The sequence below is a fragment of the Tiliqua scincoides genome, chromosome 8 (assembly GCF_035046505.1).
Source record: "Tiliqua scincoides isolate rTilSci1 chromosome 8, rTilSci1.hap2, whole genome shotgun sequence".
Classification (NCBI taxonomy): Eukaryota; Metazoa; Chordata; class Lepidosauria; order Squamata; family Scincidae; genus Tiliqua; species Tiliqua scincoides.
Window position 1 is genome coordinate 15,265,692 of NC_089828.1, and position 20,066 is coordinate 15,285,757.

The 20,066-nt window shown below is 42.2% G+C and overlaps 1 protein-coding gene across 1 annotated transcript; it reads right to left on the bottom strand.

Annotated features, from left to right (window-relative positions):
• Positions 1–709: 709 nt before the first annotated feature.
• ARPP19 (cAMP regulated phosphoprotein 19) lies at positions 710–10,717 on the bottom strand. The gene is made up of 3 exons (XM_066636277.1): positions 10,575–10,717; positions 6,611–6,733; positions 710–4,000 (listed from the first exon to the last, which is right to left on the bottom strand). The coding sequence occupies exons 1-3, from the start codon at positions 10,617–10,619 to the stop codon at positions 3,830–3,832; spliced, it is 339 nt and encodes a 112-aa protein (XP_066492374.1). The 5' UTR covers positions 10,620–10,717; the 3' UTR covers positions 710–3,829.
• Between the last annotated feature and the right edge of the window lie 9,349 nt (positions 10,718–20,066).

The following is a 20,066-nucleotide window of genomic DNA, read 5'->3' on the forward strand; positions in this document are numbered from 1 at the left end:
AATTAAGCTCCTGGGACCACTAGTGTTCAAAGATAGGGGGTTGTCAAGCAACCAGCAAGCCACAATTCATAGCTGTTGTGTGGATTACATATTGTGCAGACCTCCCTTCAAGAAACTGTTTTGAGAAGCTATTCATATTCAAATATGCGCTTAGAGGTATTTGAATTCAAGGACAGTTCAAAGTGATCAAAAGTCTCTTGTGCACCTATTCACTATTTTGCACCACTCACAGGAATAGCTGTCCATGATTTTTCCTTCAAACTTATAAGAATTCTGAGTTTTGTTGCTGGCTACAGAAAAGACTTAGAAGCCTGAGTGGGATTTAGAATTTTGTATTCATGCACTAGCAAGGCTAAAGTGATCCAGGACACTGCACAACTTGCAAGACTCCTAATTCAGACAGATTTGGCCAATAAAAGTCTAATGTGATTGTTACTTCATAAGCATTGAAACAAGCCTATTATGGAATTAAAGTCAAATGATAAGCTTTAATACCATTATTAGAAAAATAAGCACTGAAATATAAAGGTAGTTACAGTAAGGATGTTAGTTTTGTTGTTGAACATACACTAGAAAACAGAGGCCTGTTCATGTTTTTTAAGAGTCCAAAGCAAGTTCTATGGAGTTGTATTCTTTAGTCAGAAAGAAGAGAGGCAAGGCAGTTACAGAAAGCCCATGGCAAAGACCAGACAAAACTTCTACAGAGCAATGAAAACTAATAAGATTAATTTATTATGCATACTATACAATGTGGATGTTGGGTAAGGAGCAACTGAAATTTCCATCACTTTAGCATCTGGAATGCATTAAGGAACATATCAAACCAAACAGTTCTTTTGTGGCCTCCACAGAAACACTCTCCTAACACAATGAATAATGAATGAATGGTGGGATTTGGAGTAAAGGAAAGAATGCTACTTCTGAATGGCTGGATTACTCCACTAGTAACTATTAGGTACAGTTTGGGGACTACTAGGTGCTGTCTTCATTATAGACATACTTAAGCACTACTAATCACTGCATAAAGCCAATATATTGCCAGACTATAGTGCAGATAGATCTCTGAAAAAAGGTCATTTATCAAATGGTAAAACTCATATTATACAGTATGTACACAAGCTTTACAGCTTCATCTTGATGAAGTAAGCTGAAAGTTACAAGTTAGCCATCAGTTTGATCTTCTATAAAGTGATTGTTGACTTAGCTCCTTGTATCCTTAACAATTCAGGTGGATCAAGCTTTCTTCAGTAGTTGAGGATTATCCACAGACACTATGTCACCATCAGGGTAGATTGAACAGGTTGGTATTGCAGTATATATTCTCATGGATCACCAACTGTTTTCTTTACAGCCTTAACATTTCAGTTCTTTAATGGATGTTGACAATTTGCACAGTTGCATCAATAATACAAAATAGCAAACTAACTGGGGGAGGGGGAGGAATGGAATGTTTAGAGTTACATGGCCATTAATACCTTCCCTAAGTGTGACACCAATTCACTTTACTATAATCTGCAGTGTTAGCAGCATCTAGGAAATACCCCATTACTTTCTCTTAGGAACAGCTACTTTTAAGACAAGATATTTCGATCTCTAGGAGGCCCAGCTTTCACTCTTGCCAATTTATACAAAAATAATGATTTTTCATTGATGACCTTCCATAGAAAATCATGTAATGCGTCGCCCTGCTCCTCTTGCTGAAAATAGTAATAGGATTTCTCCTCCACATAATTTCTAAACGCAAAGTATCAACTTCACTGTTAAGCCTGTTTCAATGAATCTTTCATAAATTCAGATGCTAGAGATATGAATTCAAAGTCGATTACAACAACAAGAGGCCTACTGACAAAATTTGATATACATTGAGAGAATTTTGAAAGTATCTTCTTCCTTTAAGACAGATCAGTAACAAAACAAAACTTTCAACAAACAACCCTAAAAAATTAATCTCCAGTGTATTTAAACACATGTTATACACTCACTTTTGATAAATAAGGTTACACTTTTTGGGGAGAGATGAAGTCAATGAGATAGGGGTGCTCAGTACCTTTGAAAACCAGGCCTTCTGATTAGTAATATGGGTTAGAATGAACTCTAACAGCGTATTAGCTGCAGTACCTCAGTATGCATGTTAAATGGCATTCCAGAAGACAGATTTGACCTTTTAGACATCTTTTCATAGGTTCCTCTTAGAAGGTTCTAATAAATCAAAGGAAAACTCTTCTCATGCCTCACTTTTTAAAACTTAATCTAGTTGAGGATTCAGTTTTCTCAAAGCAATCAGGAATTCATTTATGAAAGACAAAACACCACCCTTGATATCATCTAGCTTTTACATGTGTTAAATACTTTTTTGTGCCCAACATCTTTACAATAAATAGATCAACTCTCTGGAACAGTTCTTTCTGGAATATCTATAACATGCATTGGAAAAGGAATTAGCTTTTTATCAATAATGGTAAGTAGAAACCCAACCAATCCACTAGACAATACTTTCACTTTCTAATCGAAACAGGTAAATGGTTAAAAACTTTTTGACCACACTACTGCTGAATTAATACTTTATATGTCCATCATACCTTCTATAGCAGCATAGATTTACCCATATTCTCATATTCCAAAAAATCATGTAGTTCACACAAGTTTTCAAAAGGTATAGATTTTTAAAAGTAGCTGAAAAGCAAATGTAATAGGAATATTCTACAGTGTGTTCTATATTCTAACAGTGTGATCTACAGCTCAGTTAACATAATATATTTGTCTTAACTTAGTTTCCTGGAAGTGGAATTACCTTACTTTTTATATACTAGCTTAAGTGGTCTAAATCTGAAATATGTATTTGGACTGAACACTGTAGACCATGGTTGATATATGGGGGGTGCACTAAGCCAAGCTGATTTCATCATAGTACTCTAGGCAATTCCCAACTCTCACACACATTAAGATCTGTTACGATTAAGATTTCAGCAAGATTTCAGTACGATATTTCAATTCATTTGAGGATTATGACTTTCAAAGGTACAGAATCACTTGTGCTTCCAGTTGGCACATTTTTTTTAAATGTAAAGTTAACAGATATTTGCAAAAGTTGTGCAAAACTATCTTATTTACAGAAATGGCACAAAAGTGAATGAGTCTATGCATATGCATAGCTCATGCACTTCAAAAGTGTGTTTTACACTACAGAACCAAAAGGAATACCAGCTTCAACAGGCAGTTGTCAATAAGCATGAGGTTCACAAGAATTACACCAAAATGGGCAAATATTGCCCAAGTAAAAAATCTATTGTTAAAGCTGAAGTAGGTTTAAGGCCATTCAAGTTCAAGAGCAGATATGCAAATTAAGTCAGAGCCCCATTTTTTTTTTTTAAATACATGCTTTACCTTCTAGCAACTTGCGGTCTAAAACCTCTAGTTTACAAAACAAAACACAAGAAAAAAAACACAACAGGAGGTTGTATTCAATACAAACACACTATGCTGTAATTAAAGTGAACTAAGGAAAAGCAGAAACATTAAAAAATTGTCAAACTTGCTATGTCACGCTGGAACCAGCCCTATACTAGCAAACAGGTAATATGTACATTTTTTCAAGTAGATTACATTGCTCTAACAAAATGTGTCCTTTTTAAAATCAGTGCATTGTTCTCAACTCATCCAAGGACTACACAACTTAATTCTTAACAGGACTCTCTTACAATAGCAGCACACGCTACCACTACCTGCAAAGCGGTCAGTCAATGACTTAGTGGAAACAAAAAACGTGAGAAGTAACTATTAAAGGAAAGATTAAGGGAATGAGAAGATTCATGCAGCTCCAACAGTCTAGTCAGCCAGCCAGCTTGCTAGCAACAAGAGAAGGTTTCCGCTGTGGAAGGTCCTGTGGAGTAGGAATGTGGTCACCTGTCACTTCAGTCTTATCTGGAGCTGCAGTAGGGAGTTGCTTGTTCTTCATCTTTGCTTTAGCCATATTGTAATCCCCAGAATCAAAGTACTTTTGCTGCAAGGCAAAAATATTCCATGAAATACACACAACAAACTACATATATGCACACAACATACTTGCTGTATGAAAATCCAAGTCTTATTTGATATTGGTATATCAAAACTAAATTATTTGTGCAGGGCAGTTATAACACATCAGACATAGCCTATCGATCCAGAGCCAGATCTGTAGAAGCTGGGAAAGTTGATTGGTAATTGCCAAACATCCATAAGAAGATTCAATTGCTAATCTATTTTAGTCCTGAAGAACAAGTAGAAGTCTCTAGTATGGAGGCAAACTTATAAATCTAGGAGTTTAATGCTAGATTCATCTTGACTGAGACAGTGCATTGGCAAGTGGAATTATTCACCATTAGTAAATGCGTACGGTCAAGATGATGAATTCTGTTAGTGCCACATACAGACGCAGCTCACTATAACTTTGTTTTATTTATTAATAAGGGTACACATCTTCTTTAGCCTGATATATTTAGTATGTATAAAGTATGTTACCCTTGAAGCTAGAAAAAGTCCTAGGCACCTTTCTCAAAGGGCTCAGGCACTGGGCGTTTATATCAGGGCAGACCCTCATAAGGCAGCCAGTTGTAATTCAGGGAGGTTAACCAACTAATGCATGGAAAAGCTCTACATCTCAGAGCAAGTACAAGAAGAAATATGAATCCTCTCAGTGAATCGCCCCTGTATTTTTCCAGTAAGTTCCATTTCTTGTCATGAGAAAGGGTACTAGATCGGATTAGCAAACAAAACTGGTGGACCACATATTATGAAGTTATAGGTTACGCTAGTGCACACTAACAGAGATAAGTGCAGCTTTCCTAATACTTGGGACATTGCAGCTACTATTATTACAAATGCACTCTTTAAGGAAAGTCTTTCAATTGGCTTTACAGGGATGAGCAAATCATTTGAATTCTCTGATTAACTCAAGTTATTTGACAGAATCAATGCTTCACCCAAAGTCTTAACACATTCCTTCACTTCTACAGCCGACTAGCTGGTAACTAAAAACTTTAGGAACATTAGTGGGAAATTTTAAAAAGCACTAACACAAGAACCAACAGTCAGAGTCTTGGTAGTTATTGTTCACATGTAAGATCACTCTCATCTACTTAACTATCTCATGGCAAAAAACAAATCACCAATTTACATGACACTAAATGCCATTTTTCACAATTGCTTCCTAATCTTCCAAGTTCTATCTTGTGATGTGAAACAAATGCAAATAAATACCACTGCACCCTTTGACAAAAAGCTATTCCCTTTATTTTAGGAAGTCTTTCAATATATGCTAGTATCAATCTACTGTTGCCACTTATGTCTGATTTTTAATATGTTGTAGACGCTTACTTTTGGGGGACAGGCAGAATAGAAATTTAAAGAAAATTTGGTTTTTAAACAAAAATTTTGAAAGATTTATAATAAATGATGACCAAACATGTGTGTGTTTTCCAGCAAGATGGTGCCTGAAGACTGAGAATAGTGTTAGCTTCCATTACACTTATGAGTTTAAAACCATAGCAAAATGTGGACCAATGGACCAAATTCAGCCTTGATGTGTTAGTGCATGCCTTAAGGGGAGTGGCCCAGGAATGGATCCCCTGACAGTGCTGCAGCTATCATGGTGCCATGAAGACCCAGGATCATTTATACATACTTAGAGGGGTCATGAAGCCTCCGGGACAGTCCTGGAGGCTTGCAGCCCCCTCTGAGAGCCTCGCCACTGCTGTACTGAGCTCTGATCAGTGATCAGAGCTCAGTATAGCAGCACAGAGACTCAGAGAGGGGGCTGCAAACCTCCAGGACCATCCGGGAGGCTTCACAACCCCATATGTTGAAATGACCCTGGGACCCCACAGTGCCGTTGGGGCACATCCTCCCCACTAAAACTTAGAGTGGCCACAACTGACTTGCAGGAGTTTGGGAATCACTGTGTTAGTATAGTATAATACAAAGAGCTGGTATAGCATAATGGAATGAATCAGGACTTCCTTAGTCCAAACACTGCCTCTGCCATGAACCCATTAAATGACTTTGGACATGTCATGCCCTCTTGGTCTCAATTTTCTACCTGCACTATGGGGACAATTAATACTTATCTTGCACAGTTGTTGCAAAGACAAAGAATACATGTGAATCCCTTTGCACTCAAGTGCAGTACAAGTGTATTGCTAACAATAATGCATCTTTCATTGAAAGAAGTAGCAAAGCACTAGTGTTACAATGTTGCAGGTTTACAGATTTATCAAGTCTAAGAATACAACATCAGATTGAAACTGTTTTGGAGGAAATAGCTTATTCACACAGCATACTTTCACAACTTTTTCTAGTGGTGTGAAGAATGGTTTGCTTTTTTTAAAAGAACAAGAGAATGGAACTGTATTCAGTTCAGAAATGTAACAAACACTATTCCCAAAGCTATGATCATAAGAACACATTCACTGAAGTTCAGCTAACATCAATAAGCCTTTAATGCTCAGAAATTACTTAGAGTTAGTATCAAAGGAAACTAAACCACCATGATGCAGTATTGGCATCAACACAGGCTGACAGATTCAAAGGCTTTCCTTGCACGAACAGTCACACAGCACAGTTCAAGGTAACTTACTCCTTTCTGAAGGCGCTTCCTCAGGAAATCTGAGCCACCAGGCTTCTGTCCCAGATGAGGATATCTAGCTTTTAACTTTGCTTCTTCTGCTTTCTCAGGACTAATCACCTTGTCTTCCATTTCCTGAAACAAAAGGAATTAGTATCTCACCTATACGTTACTAATTTTTACCTCGTAAAATCACAAGACAGCAATCACTGAATACTAAATTTCATTAACTAAGAATCAGTAAAAAAGGACCAACAATTGCATCAGCCTTCATACCTACTCTCCATAGCATAATTACTTATTTATACCCCCCTTCCCTTCAAATAAACAAGAGTGCTCAAGACAGCTGTTAGCACTTAGTGAGTGATATAAGGCTATTGCCTAAGTTTTTATAGAAACATACTCTGGTTGCTTTTTAAGGTAAAGACAAACCAGAGGGCAAACTGCATGATACATTAGCAACCTCCCAGGTCCTCAACTGCTTTTGTTTTATTTTCTAAACATTTGGAGGAGAATCACAACTAAATCTGCAGCATGAGAGTAGAATGAATCCTTTACTATGACGCCAAGCCAGATTTATTCTCCCCCCCCCCCCCCATATCTTATAGTCATGATTTGCTCTGGGAGGGAAACAGCCATTGACAGAGTTGTTCCTCTCACACTGCAATTCTAATTTCTACCCCCCACCCGTTTAGGAAACAAAACCCAAGCACACAAGGTCCAAGAAGTGCTTAACACTACTTGTAGTTTGACTCAGAAACACCTATGTCAAGGTCCATGTTTTCTGACTCACCTGGCTGAATGTCGTCTGTCATTTACATTTAATGTATATTAATATTGATATACCACTTTTCAACATAAATGTTCACAATTTAAGTTTATTTTTTAAACCCCACTTTTCAGCCAAAATGGGTTCCTAAGGCAGCTCACACCAACGATATTCTAACACAAAGATACAATATGTATGGAATATGTAGGTGTGTTATAGCAATTGCTTCTGGTCTCTGGCAATCAATGATTTCCAGGGCTCTTTCTACCAAACAGAAGGGGAAGGAGCTGAATATGGACACAGGTGCCAACACTAAAGACATCAACCCAAGACATTACTTCTGTTGACATGCATGCAGGACTGCCTGGGACTGCAAAGCAAGTGTTTTCAAGCACCAAATAGGTTGCAACCCAAAGCTGGTGAGCAGAATTCAGCCTGTTGAGTCACAAACTGTGCACACTCAACCTAAATTTTGTGTTGTAAGAAAACAATACAACTTCTGAACAGGAGCCATGTGGCAAGCAACAGAGAACCAAAAAGTTTCCATGTATCACCAATCTAACATTAGAACATAATTTTTTTTTCATTTGTAGATAGCCATTTTAAATTCCATTCTAGAACTTCACTTTGGCCTTTTAAAAAAATTATTGCAATGTCATACAAATATGGAACACTAAAAGGCAGAATCCAGATACAGGGAGACATACTTATCTCCCATTGATTCCTTGGACTGCAATCCTGAAAAGGATTTAACAAATCTACAATTCAATCTTGGTACTGATAAAGTATGCCCCAATTCTTAGTTTAGGAACAGTTACTATAACAATTCTGAAGCACTTTCTGTATGAAAATGGCTTGTTTTTTGTTCAAGGCCTGGTGACATACAAACTGAGAAGGACAGAAATGCATCCTGACATTTTCAACACAATTCTAGCAAATCTAGACTGGCAACTGTAAGATTCACAAGCTGACAGCAAATAGTGCAGCAGCTACAGCAACTCCACATTCTCCAACATTTCAGTACTGCAGACTAATCACAACCAAACAGAATCAGCATATCAGTAAATTATGAAGCTTCGCACTGATGCACTTTCAACCCAATCCTATGCAACTTGATTCATTGCACAGCAATCTGCCTTCTACTGAATCACACCATTGGTCCATCTAGGTCAATACCGTCTCCTTAACTGCCAGCAGTTTTGAAGGATTCCAGACAGTAGTCTTTTCCAGTTCTACATGGAGATGCCAGTAAGTGAACCCAGGGCCTTCTACATGCAAAACAACTACAGCCTTTCCTATTGGTTAAGCAGCTTACACAATTTTCAACACAGTTTATTTCTAAGTATGCCTGCCTAGAAATGTAGTCTTAGTTCCACCTTCTGCTCTTCAGGCATAACATAAGATGGTCCACTACATCTGTCAGAATTCAGTTATGCCACTTAAGTTGGGACTCTATCAAAATCTGACTTGCTTCAGAACATAAGCTGCATATCTGAAAGGGAAAGCAGTCCAAACACTGAAAATTAACTGAAGTAATTAAAAAGAATTTCAAATCCACCAATTTTTAAAGGGACCAAAAATCCCTTGGCTCACAACAGGTCACAATTTCCATATATGTTCATCACATTTTATTTGTGTGTAGTGGGTGGAGAGGGAAAGAAGGGGTTTGATGACATCACACTAACACTGTAATTTCCCCAGCTTGCTGCAATCAAGACAATTCGGCTCTGAGAAGACTGAAACACAGATCAAGTATCCCTGTCTAAATCAATGCTGTGGCTGGCAAGAGCCATCAAGAGATGTATAATTTTAATTCCAACAGGGTGGCAAGAACACCCTCAAAGAAATCCATACAAGAAAGCTGCAGTAGCTATGCAGGAGAAAATGGGGTTGGCTTTGAAACTGGAAGGGGAGAGGAGGAAGAGAGAGCTTCTGTCCTTTAGAAGTTTTATCAAGAATATGTGACTATTATTCTGCATTTGGCTCAGAGTTTGAGTTCAGTGGCTGCTGGGGCAGTTACGCTATCCAGGACCTCAGGCAAGGCAAGAGAAAGAGAAAAAAGGGGGGGAAGACTGTTCAGAGCATGACTAGCACAGATACCACACTCATATTCACCCATGTCAAGAAGCTTTATACAGACCCCCACCCACCCAGGCCTTTTTCTTACCCCAGAATGGCGAGGGAGGATGGTACGTTCTGTAGGTTTCACATTTTAAAAATTGGTCACTTGTGTTAAATAGAATGGCTCAAGTTAAACCCAGTCTGGTGTCTTCATGGGGAGGGGGGGTTGCGAGAGTAGATAGAATGCCAGATGCAAAAGAGTGGCAGTGGAATGCAGGAATCTTGTGTGCTCCTTGAGACATCTCGTGGGTCACTGAGAGATACCGGAAAGGGTGCCTTTGGCCTTATCCAGCAGGTCTCTTCTTATGACATCCATTGCAATTTCAGGATGATTCAGTATGGTTTATGTATATATTAATTTTCTATATTGCAAATTGAGAGAGCAGGAGTAAAAGGAGACAAGTGTGTCGATGGAGAAAAGCAATTAATATGTGGAACTCCTTGCCACAGGATGTGGTGATGGCTTCCTGTGTGCTCCCTGAGGCATCTGGTGGGCCGCTGTGAAATGTAGGAGGCCGGACCAGATGGGCCTTTGGCCTGATCCAATAGAGCTCTTCTTATGGACCTTTTCTGCAACAAGAAACTCACAGGAACCTCCATGTGCAAGCTGCACAAGGGAGGGTTGAGGTGCTTGGAGCTGGAGGGGGCCCAGCCCTCGACAAAGTAAAGGTTGCAATCCTATCCACTTACCTGGGAGTAAGCCCCACTGACTATAATGGGACCGACTTCTGAGTAGACATGCACAGGATTGGGCTCTCAGGCTGCAATCCTGCCCACACTTACCTGGGAGTAAGCCCCATTGGCTATAATGGGACTTACTTCTGAGTAGATAGGCTCAGTAGACAGGCTGGGCTCTGAGGCTGCAAGGCTATGCACCTTTACCTGGGAGTAAGCCCCACTGACTACAATGGCACTTACTTCTGAGTAGACCTGGGAGGAAGCCCACAAAGGGACCGACTTCTGAGCGGACGTGCCTCGGGCCCGGCCCAGCCTCCTGCGCCGCCCACCCCCAGCTCGGCCGCGGCCCCCCCCGCCCAAGGCACCGCCTCCTCCTGCCCGCCCGGGAGGCCCGCGGCGCCGCCTCACCTTCTGCTCCTCCGCCGAGGCGGGCTCGGGACTCTCGGCAGACATGCTCCCGCACTCGAGCGCCGCCGCTCCGCAGGGACAAGCGAGGCCTGGAGCCGGCGAAGTGCAGCCGCCGCCGCTTCCACAACCGCACACAAGATGGCCGCCGCTTCAACGACGGCGAGTCGGGAGGCTCAAACTTCTTTCATTCTGTGGGATGTTCGCCATCCAGCCGCCGGAAAGCGAACGAACGAGGAGAACGCGATTCTCGCGAGAGTTGGGCGGCCAGGTTGCCTGTACGTCACGCTCCCGGTCGCTTACGGCATTCTGGGAATTGTAGTTTCAGGGTGCAGCTGCATGTTTGAGACCACCCAAGAGGGAGCTCACAGTAGACGGGGAGGAAGAAGGTGGCTCTGCTGCGGGTCAGCAGCTGTCCCTCCAGAACTGCGACCTTCCTTCAACCAGCAGCAAGTCAAGTTAAGAATAATCAGTGATAACTGGAAGCGAAAGAAGAACACACAAATAAAAATCCCAGTATCATTGGTCCTGCCGGTGAAGGTCGGGCCCCAACCAGAGGCCTGGGATCATCATCGCAGATAATTGAGGCAGTTCCAATAACAGCAGCTCTTTGCAGTTCAGCGAGTGTAATTGCTGGTGCATTCAGTTGTTGCAAGTAGTTGTCAAAATTTGCAGAGATGGTTCCTAGTGCACCTGTGATTATTGGCAGCACTTTAATGTGCTTCATCCAAAATTGGGTGGTTTCTAGACACAGTTCATGGTACGTGTGTATTTGTTCATGTTCCTTTTATATATATATATATATATATATATATATATATATATATATATATATATATATATATATATATATATATATATTTCTCAGCAAATATATATATATTTGCTGAGAAATTCTGGGTGATTGATCACTTTCCATATTATGTTTCAACTTTTTTACTGTGCTGGTTTTCAATCACTGGTTCATACTTGTACATGAATTGATGACCAAAAACTAGCTGTTGGTGGGGCTTTCAAAGCCAACTAGCTACCTCCCTTCCTGCCTTGCTGGTCCTTGCAAGGCATTCTGGAGCATGACCTGCCTTTTTCTACCATTATTCCATTCTTTTTCAAGTACCCCTAAAGGTCCTGTTGAGTGTCCCTGGGAGTACATGAATACCAGGTTGGGAACCACTGGTATGTTGTTTACAGTGCACTTACTCTGATAGTGTTTACAAAAAGGTGGTGAAGACAAGAATTTAAAAAGAATAAAAACGTATCTTATGATCTTTTACTATGTTTTTAATAAATTAGAGACTACAGTTCGTAGGTAACAATTAGTGGTAGGTTATTTTTCAGGATCTGGCCTGGGGTAAAATCAGATAAAACTATAGTCAGACACCCCCCTAAGTTTAACCCCCAACTTATCTGAGGGTCATAGAAAATTCCATGATTGTTGGCTCAAAATCTGCCCTCGGCTTATCTGTGGGGTTGACTTATAGGCGAGTATTTACGGCGACTTGCTCTGAGTTGTTTATATTAGAACCGTATAGAACTTTATACCCTAGGGGCTGGGGGCTAAGAATAGGCCCTCAGTTTGGCTGTACTTGTCATAAGAGGCGACTAAACAGCCACCGGGTAGATGGGACTCGTCAGCCTAGGAAGGCAGCTCATCTAAGAGAAGGAAACTCTGACCTCAAACCTCCACTGCCTTGTGGCTACATCCAGTTCTGGAAAAGGCTTCAGGAGTCAACCTCGAGGCAAAATCAGGAGCCAGAGCCCCTGAGGCAGTTCATGGCTGAACACAGTCACGTTCTGGCAACTCCTGCGACGCCGCTGGAACCAACCGTATTGGCTTCTGCCTTTCCATTGGACCATTCCAGCGACGTGGAGAGGGGGGATTTGCTGCATGGGTAACAGCCTATCCTCCATACCTTCTTTACCCAGGCTTCGCGCACTGGAGAGGACACTCCAACTTCGCCATACGGCGTCGGCACAACACGGGAAGCAGCAGTTTACCGGTTATAAGTCTTTGCTCGATTGGCGTAGAGCATGACGCCAGGGGCTGCTTCCGACGGTGGGAGAGATCATTGCATCTCATTGGGCAGCTACCGCCCGCCTTAAGCTGGGCAGTCCCCAGCCAGTAAGGTGTTGCCTCGCCACGGTCCGTTAACCTCATGGGGTGCGTGGGGTTTAGGGTGAAAACCGACAAGCGGATCGACAACTCTGCACCATGCAACAGAAAACAGAAAACTACTGCCCTAAAGCTGGGCACCTGGAACGTTAGGACAATGACACCTGGCTTCTCTGATGACCTGCAAGAAATAGACGACGCACGCAAAACAGCTGTCATCGACATGGAGCTGAGCAGACTGCAGATGGACATCGTCGCCCTTCAAGAGACTAGGCTGCCAGATTCCGGATCTGTCAAGGAGAGAAATTTCTCATTTTTCTGGCAGGGAAAACCACCAAACGAAACCAGGGAACATGGCGTTGGCTTTGCGGTCAGAAATACCCTGCTGAAATCCATCATCCCACCTACTGTGGGAAGTGAAAGAATTTTGTCCCTGCAGCTCCAGTCATCAGCAGGACCTATCACTCTCATCAGTGCTTATGCACCAACTCTGTCGTCTCCAGCAGAAGCCAAAGACAAATTCTATGATGACCTGGCCACCACTGTCAAGAAAATCCCTGTAAAAGAGCCATTGTTCATCCTCGGCGATTTCAATGCTAGAGTTGGTGCTGATAACAGTTCATGGCCCACTTGCTTAGGTCAGTTTGGCACTGGGAGGATGAACGAAAATGGCCAACGCCTGCTAGAGTTTTGCTGTCATCACGGTCTCTGTGTCAGCAACACGTTCTTCAACACAAAGCCCCAACATAGAGTCTCTTGGAGACATCCAAGATCAAAGCACTGGCACCAGCTCGACCTGATCCTCACCAGACGCTCCAGCCTTCCCAGCATCAAGATCACACGCAGTTATCACGGTGCTGCCTGCGACACTGACCACTACCTGGTGTGCAGCAGAGTGAAACTGCAAGCAAAGCGACTGTACCACACGAAAAAGGAAGGAAGACCTCGCATTGATACCAGCAAGACCCGGGATCAGAGAAAAGTGGAGGAATTTGCACAAGCGCTTGAGGAATCTCTTCCAGGCCCGGCCGACGCAAACGCATCCAACAGATGGGAACATTTCAAGAATACCGTTTACAACACCGCCTTGTCCATATTCGGCAAGAAGACCAACAAGGCGGCAGACTGGTTTGAAGCCCACTCTGAGGAGTTGACGCCAGTCATTGAGGAAAAGAGGAGAGCTCAAGCAGCATACAAGGCCTGTCCCAGTGAGCGCAACCTGCAGGTCCTCTGAACTGCTCGCAGCAAAGTCCAACAGACTGCCAGGAGATGTGCTAACGACTACTGGCTCCAGCTCTGTTCCGAGATACAGATAGCAGCTCACACGGGCAACATCAAGGGGATGTATGATGGTATCAAGCAGGCCCTAGGTCCAACACAGAAGAAAATTGCCCCTCTGAAGTCTGCCACAGGCGAGGTCATCCAGGATCGGGCGCAGCAGATGGAACGCTGGGTGCAGCACTACTCTGAGCTATATTCCAGAGAAAATGTAGTCACCGAAGAAGCACTGAACAACATTGAGTGCCTGCCTGTGCTGGAAGAGCTTGACAGTGAACCAACCCTAGAAGAACTTCACGTGGCCCTGGACTCCCTTGCCTTTGGCAAGGCACCTGGAAAAGACAGCATCCCTGCTGAAGTCCTAAAATGCTGCAAAGAGATCATCGTCACTGAGCTGCATGAAATCCTCTGTCTCTGCTGGAGAGAAGGTGGAGTACCTCAAGACATGAGGGATGCAAACATCATCACGCTGTACAAGAACAAAGGTGACAGGGGTGACTGCAACAACTACCGCGGCATCTCTCTCCTTAGCGTTGTAGGAAAGCTGTTTGCCCGAGTTGTACTAAAGAGGCTCCAGGTACTTGCAGAGAGCGTCTATCCAGAATCGCAGTGTGGATTCCGAGCCAACAGGTCCACCACTGATATGGTATTCTGCCTTAGACAACTGCAGGAGAAATGCAGGGAACAACGACAGCCACTCTTTATAGCCTTCATAGATCTCACAAAGGCTTTCGACCTGGTCAGCAGAGACGGCCTCTTCAAGATTCTCCCCAAGATTGGATGTCCACCCAGGCTCCTCAGCATCATCAGATCTTTCCACAAGGACATGAAGGGCACTGTTGTCTTCGATGGCTCCACATCAGACCCTTTTGACATCCGAAGCGGAGTGAAGCAGGGCTGTGTTCTTGCACCAACCTTGTTTGGGATTTTCTTCGCTGTCCTGCTGAAGCAGGCCTTTGGAACTGCAACAGAAGGCATCTATCTCCGGACCAGATCAGACGGAAAGCTCTTCAACCTCTCCAGACTGAGAGCAAAATCCAAAGCCCAGCTGAAATGTCTGCGTGACTTCCTCTTTGCCGACGATGCAGCTGTCACTACCCACTCTGCCAAAGATCTCCAGCAGCTCATGGATCGTTTTAGCAAGGCCTGCCAAGATTTTGGACTGACAATCAGCCTGAAGAAAACACAGGTCATGGTTCAGGATGTGGACTCACCTCCCTGCATTACAATCTCTGAGCATGAACTGGAGGTTGTCCATGACTTTGTGTACCTTGGCTCAACGATCTCCGACACTCATTCTCTCGATAGCGAGCTAAACAAGCGCATCGGTAAAGCAGCTACCACGTTTTCCAGACTCACAAAGAGAGTGTGGTCCAACAAGAAGCTGACGGAACATACCAAGATCCAGGTGTACAGAGCTTGCGTCCTGAGTACACTTCTGTACTGCAGCGAGTCATGGACTCTTCGCTCACAACAGGAGAGGAAACTGAGCGCTTTCCACATGCGCTGCCTCCGACGCATCCTCGGCATCACCTGGCAGGACAAAGTTCCAAACAACACAGTCCTGGAACGTGCCGGAATCCCTAGCATGTATTCACTGCTGAAACAGAGACACCTGCGTTGGCTTGGTCATGTCGTGAGAATGGATGATGGCCGGATCCCAAAGGATCTCCTCTATGGAGAACTCGTGCAAGGAAAGCGCCTTACAGGTAGACCACAGCTGCGATACAAGGACATCTGCAAGAGGGATCTGAAGGCCTTAGGGATGGACCTCAACAAGTGGGAAACCCTGGCCTCTGAGCGGCCCGCTTGGAGGCAGGCTGTGCAGCATGGCCTTTCCCAGTTTGAAGAGACACTTTGCCAACAGTCTGAGGCTAAGAGGCAAAGAAGGAAGGCCCATAGCCAGGGAGACAGACCAGGGACAGACTGCACTTGCTCCCGGTGTGGAAGGGATTGTCACTCCCGGATTGGCCTTTTCAGCCACACTAGACGCTGTGCCAGAACCACCTTTCAGAGCGCGATACCATAGTCTTTCGAGACTGAAGGTTGCCAATACATACATACATACATACATACATACATACATACATACATACATATATATATATATATATATATATATATATATATATATATATATATATATTACACACACACACTACATATATGTTTTATTATGTTTATTATTAATGTATAAATGTTATATATAATGTTATTGCATATATGTAATATTAATATTTACTATTAATGGTAATGTAATATGTAATTGCATTTATGTAATATTGTGTTTTATATTATATAAAATAAAATATAAAATATTTTGTTTTATATAATATAAACATATTATATGCAATAATGTATTACAGATTACATTAATAGATTAATAATAATCTCACAGTTTGGGTAAATAAAATGAGAGCACAGCCACAGCTAAATGTGTGGTTTTCTTCTCCAGCTTGGGGTACGTTCTTTAAATTCAGAAGTCCAAAGCACTTAGTAGGGAGAGAGAAGATGATCTGCACAGAGACACTCTCACCTCCTATAAAACCTGCAGTTGTACAGGAAACAGATATACAGTATTTACAGTCCAGTCTTACAGGTTGAATTTGTAAACAGATTATATACAATTCAAATTTCAGACCATGCTGAGATTCTGATGCACAATGTTTAATTTGTGCCAAGGCTCAGCATTCCTCAGCCCTAAAGCAGCGTTCTTAGCATTTAAATTTGACCTAGAATCGCATGTGTGAAGCTGCACATTTCATAGTATACTTTCCCAGAGCTTGTCTGCATTTTAATTAAGGTCACTCAGACTGACCTAGGATGGCCAAGAAGTCTACCATCATATTCTTCTCTTGTAGCTCAAGGGAATATATGGCTTTGCAAAGGGAGGGACAGGAAGACAAATTTGTTATGACTTTTTAAAGAGCTTCAGACATTATGACCATATAGCATACAGAATATGTATTTGCAGTTTCAGCACATCCCAGCTTTGTAACTCTCAAAAGGTCCTTCTAACATATGAAGTAACCAAGACATCATCAACTCTTCCCCAGTTCCTTTCTAAGTATTCTTCAGCGGTCCAGGAACAAGATCTTTCAAAAGTAGGGCAGAATGATTTTATTGTTTAATACAGTTTCTCAAACTGTGGGTCAGGCCCCACTACTAGATGAGTTGCATAGTGCTTAGCTGAGGCGCCACTGAAAATACAGAGCTGAAAATATAGGGAACAGAGCTCCTGGACAAGGTGGTCTCCCGGTGGGAGAGAGGCATAATGCTTTGGCCTGAATAGGTGGAAAGACGATACACTGGAAAGAGGGGAGAGTTGTGTGGGGAGAGAAGGATTCGTGTTCTGCTTTGACTTTGGAGCAGGAATGTTTGAATTCTGAGCTATGTATAATAACAGCATGAGTGTGCTGTATAATAGACCCTTTGGCTGATCATGACTTAGGTCTGAAGCCTAAATTGATGATGTTACCCCCAGGTTAATCACTTCTAGTGGGTTCCAACAGATTGTAAACCTAAAAAGTGGATCCTGGTGCTAAAATGTTTTGAGAACCACTGATTTAATACATGTACATCCCACCCTTCCTCTGCAGAGCCCTGGACAGCATACATGGTGATTCTCTTCACAACAATCCTTTGAGGTAGGTTAGGTTGAGAGAGACTCATCCAGTGAGTTTCATAGCCAAATGGAAATTCAAACCCGAGTCACACCAGATCTAGTCTGACATTTCAAGTATATATTTTCCCACAGTGATTTGCTGTATCTTGAGAGTGTTTCTTGGTAGTTGTGTTGACAGGGTTCTGACAATGCAGTACCTATCACCTGAGAGATCAACTAAAATACAGTATCAAAACAGTGTTTCAATTCTAAATTGAAAGGTGTTGGGTTTCAAGTCACGCCCAACCCAGAACTGTGTACTATATTATCTTTACACTCAGTTGTGGGCGAGGTAGCTGTGATTTCACCACAGTAATGGTGATACACACTACAGGACTACTTCATCTGTTACAGCTGCTGTGTGGCGCCAACCAAAATGTGCCCCACTTGACAGCTGTCATATGGCAAGATGTTTATGGCCCTCAACACCAACTGGGTTATTGCTTCACGCCAAGGGCAGGCAGACACATCAACACAAAGGTGTCTGGTGGTGAAGCAATGACCAATCTGCATGGTGCATGCCAATCCACAGCTACACTGACACCCACACACACAAGGCTTGCTATTCAGGGACAGCTGCTGAATGTGTAATGATGCTGAGTTTGTCTTTGTGTGATTAATAGTTGAGAGGACACTTTCCAAGAAGATTAGATGGCTGTTATTCATATGGCAACAAGCACAATAGAGCAAGACCATAAAACCCAACCTTGGAGACTTGACTTAGCACTGAAATCTAAAATTCTTAATAATCACCCTGCAAAAAGTCCGTATACCCTACTGCAACAAATCCTGATGCACATGAAATAATGACAATCTTCTCTATTCACCTTGCCTTCCCTCCCTTGGTTGCTTCCTTTGTGACTATGTCTAGATTGTGACAGGGCAGGCCACTTTTGGGACAGGAACCTGCCCTCTCATCCATTATGAAATGCCCTGTAAGGAGATGGCATGTACATTATAACTCCAAGAAACTTTTTCAAATCATTAAAACCCATCCGTGCCCACAGGTCCACACATGCAACATATAGGGGCTGCCTGTAGGGCATGTGGGTTAAAAAGTTTCCCTTAGAAGTGTTTTTGGAAAGAAAGTTCTTATAGGCATGCACGTTTTATCTTCATTTTGGGTGTTATGGTACTACTGTAGTTATAAGGGTCATCTTCACACACTTTGACTCTTCAGCAGTATTAGCCTCTGTCTTACTGTTTTCTCACCCAGTACCAAAATCCATTTTTTGGGAAAGCCCCACAATTCTAGTATTAAATTCCAGTTAGGTCATTCTCTCACCTCCTCTTGTCCTGTTCAGTTTCTTTTCAATCCCGCCCACAGAGAGGAGATTGAAAATAGTGTTGCTGTATTTTACTCAGAAGTAAGCACATTGTGTTCAGTAAGATTTAGGCTGCAATCCTACTTTACTCACCAGAAACAAACACCTCTACAGATAAACTAACCAACAGTGAAATCCCATCCATGTCTACTCAGAACTAAGGTTTGTTAAGTTTAATTGATTTCCAGGTAAGTAGTAAAGTTCATTTTGGGAACCAGTCTAGCAGTTGGTCCTAAAATCAATGCATTCACAGAAGTGTACTTCATTTGTCAAACTGGTTCAGGTTCACACACATTCACTGACTGCCTTTCACCTCCTGAAACTCTCAATTATTAACAAGGTTTGTTTTCTGAAAGAGGTGGGCCTACCAAGTTTTAATGCCTAATAGCCCTGCTCTAATTGACTTATAATGACACTGGAGGCCTGATTTGATTACGAAGAGAGTGTTTTGGGGAACAGGGAGGAGGAGGACAACAAAGTGACATTCACAGACTGGTTGGGAGCAGTGACAACTGCATAGTAGAGACATGACATGGTTAGTGCTAGGGGTGGGGGAGTAGAAAGCTCAGAAAGCAGGTGAAAAATTTCCTTTTGGTTTTTTTGAGATGCATTTAGCAATGTGCTCAGGGAATTCCACATGTTTAAACCCTGTCTAGTAATCTACCAAAGCCAGGCCACAAAAGAAAAAAAAGGATAAGAAATCCTTCGCTCTTTTTGCTCCAGTTAAAACATGTTATGAAATATATAGGTTAATCTAAAGAGTGCAAGATTATATTTACATTTTATACAATAGGCTGCCTAGTTTGCTATTTTTCTTAGGCAGGGCTTTATGTCCAGATTAATTAGGAAAGCCCTGAACTTTGGTTAGAACAGACAGGGATTTCTCAGATCATACAGCATTTCTTCCTAACAGCTTACATCTCTGGGCTTTCCAAGAGGCCCCAATATCTTAATGGTGGTAAGTGTTGAATCTAATCCTTGCTAACATTATTAAATTGCTGAATTAACTTGAAATGAACATTTTCTCAAATACTGTACTGCAAATGCAGGTTCATTTTGAGAAGCTTGGCAGTGGAAGAACATAAAAAGGGATAATGGAAAGATGTATAAAAATA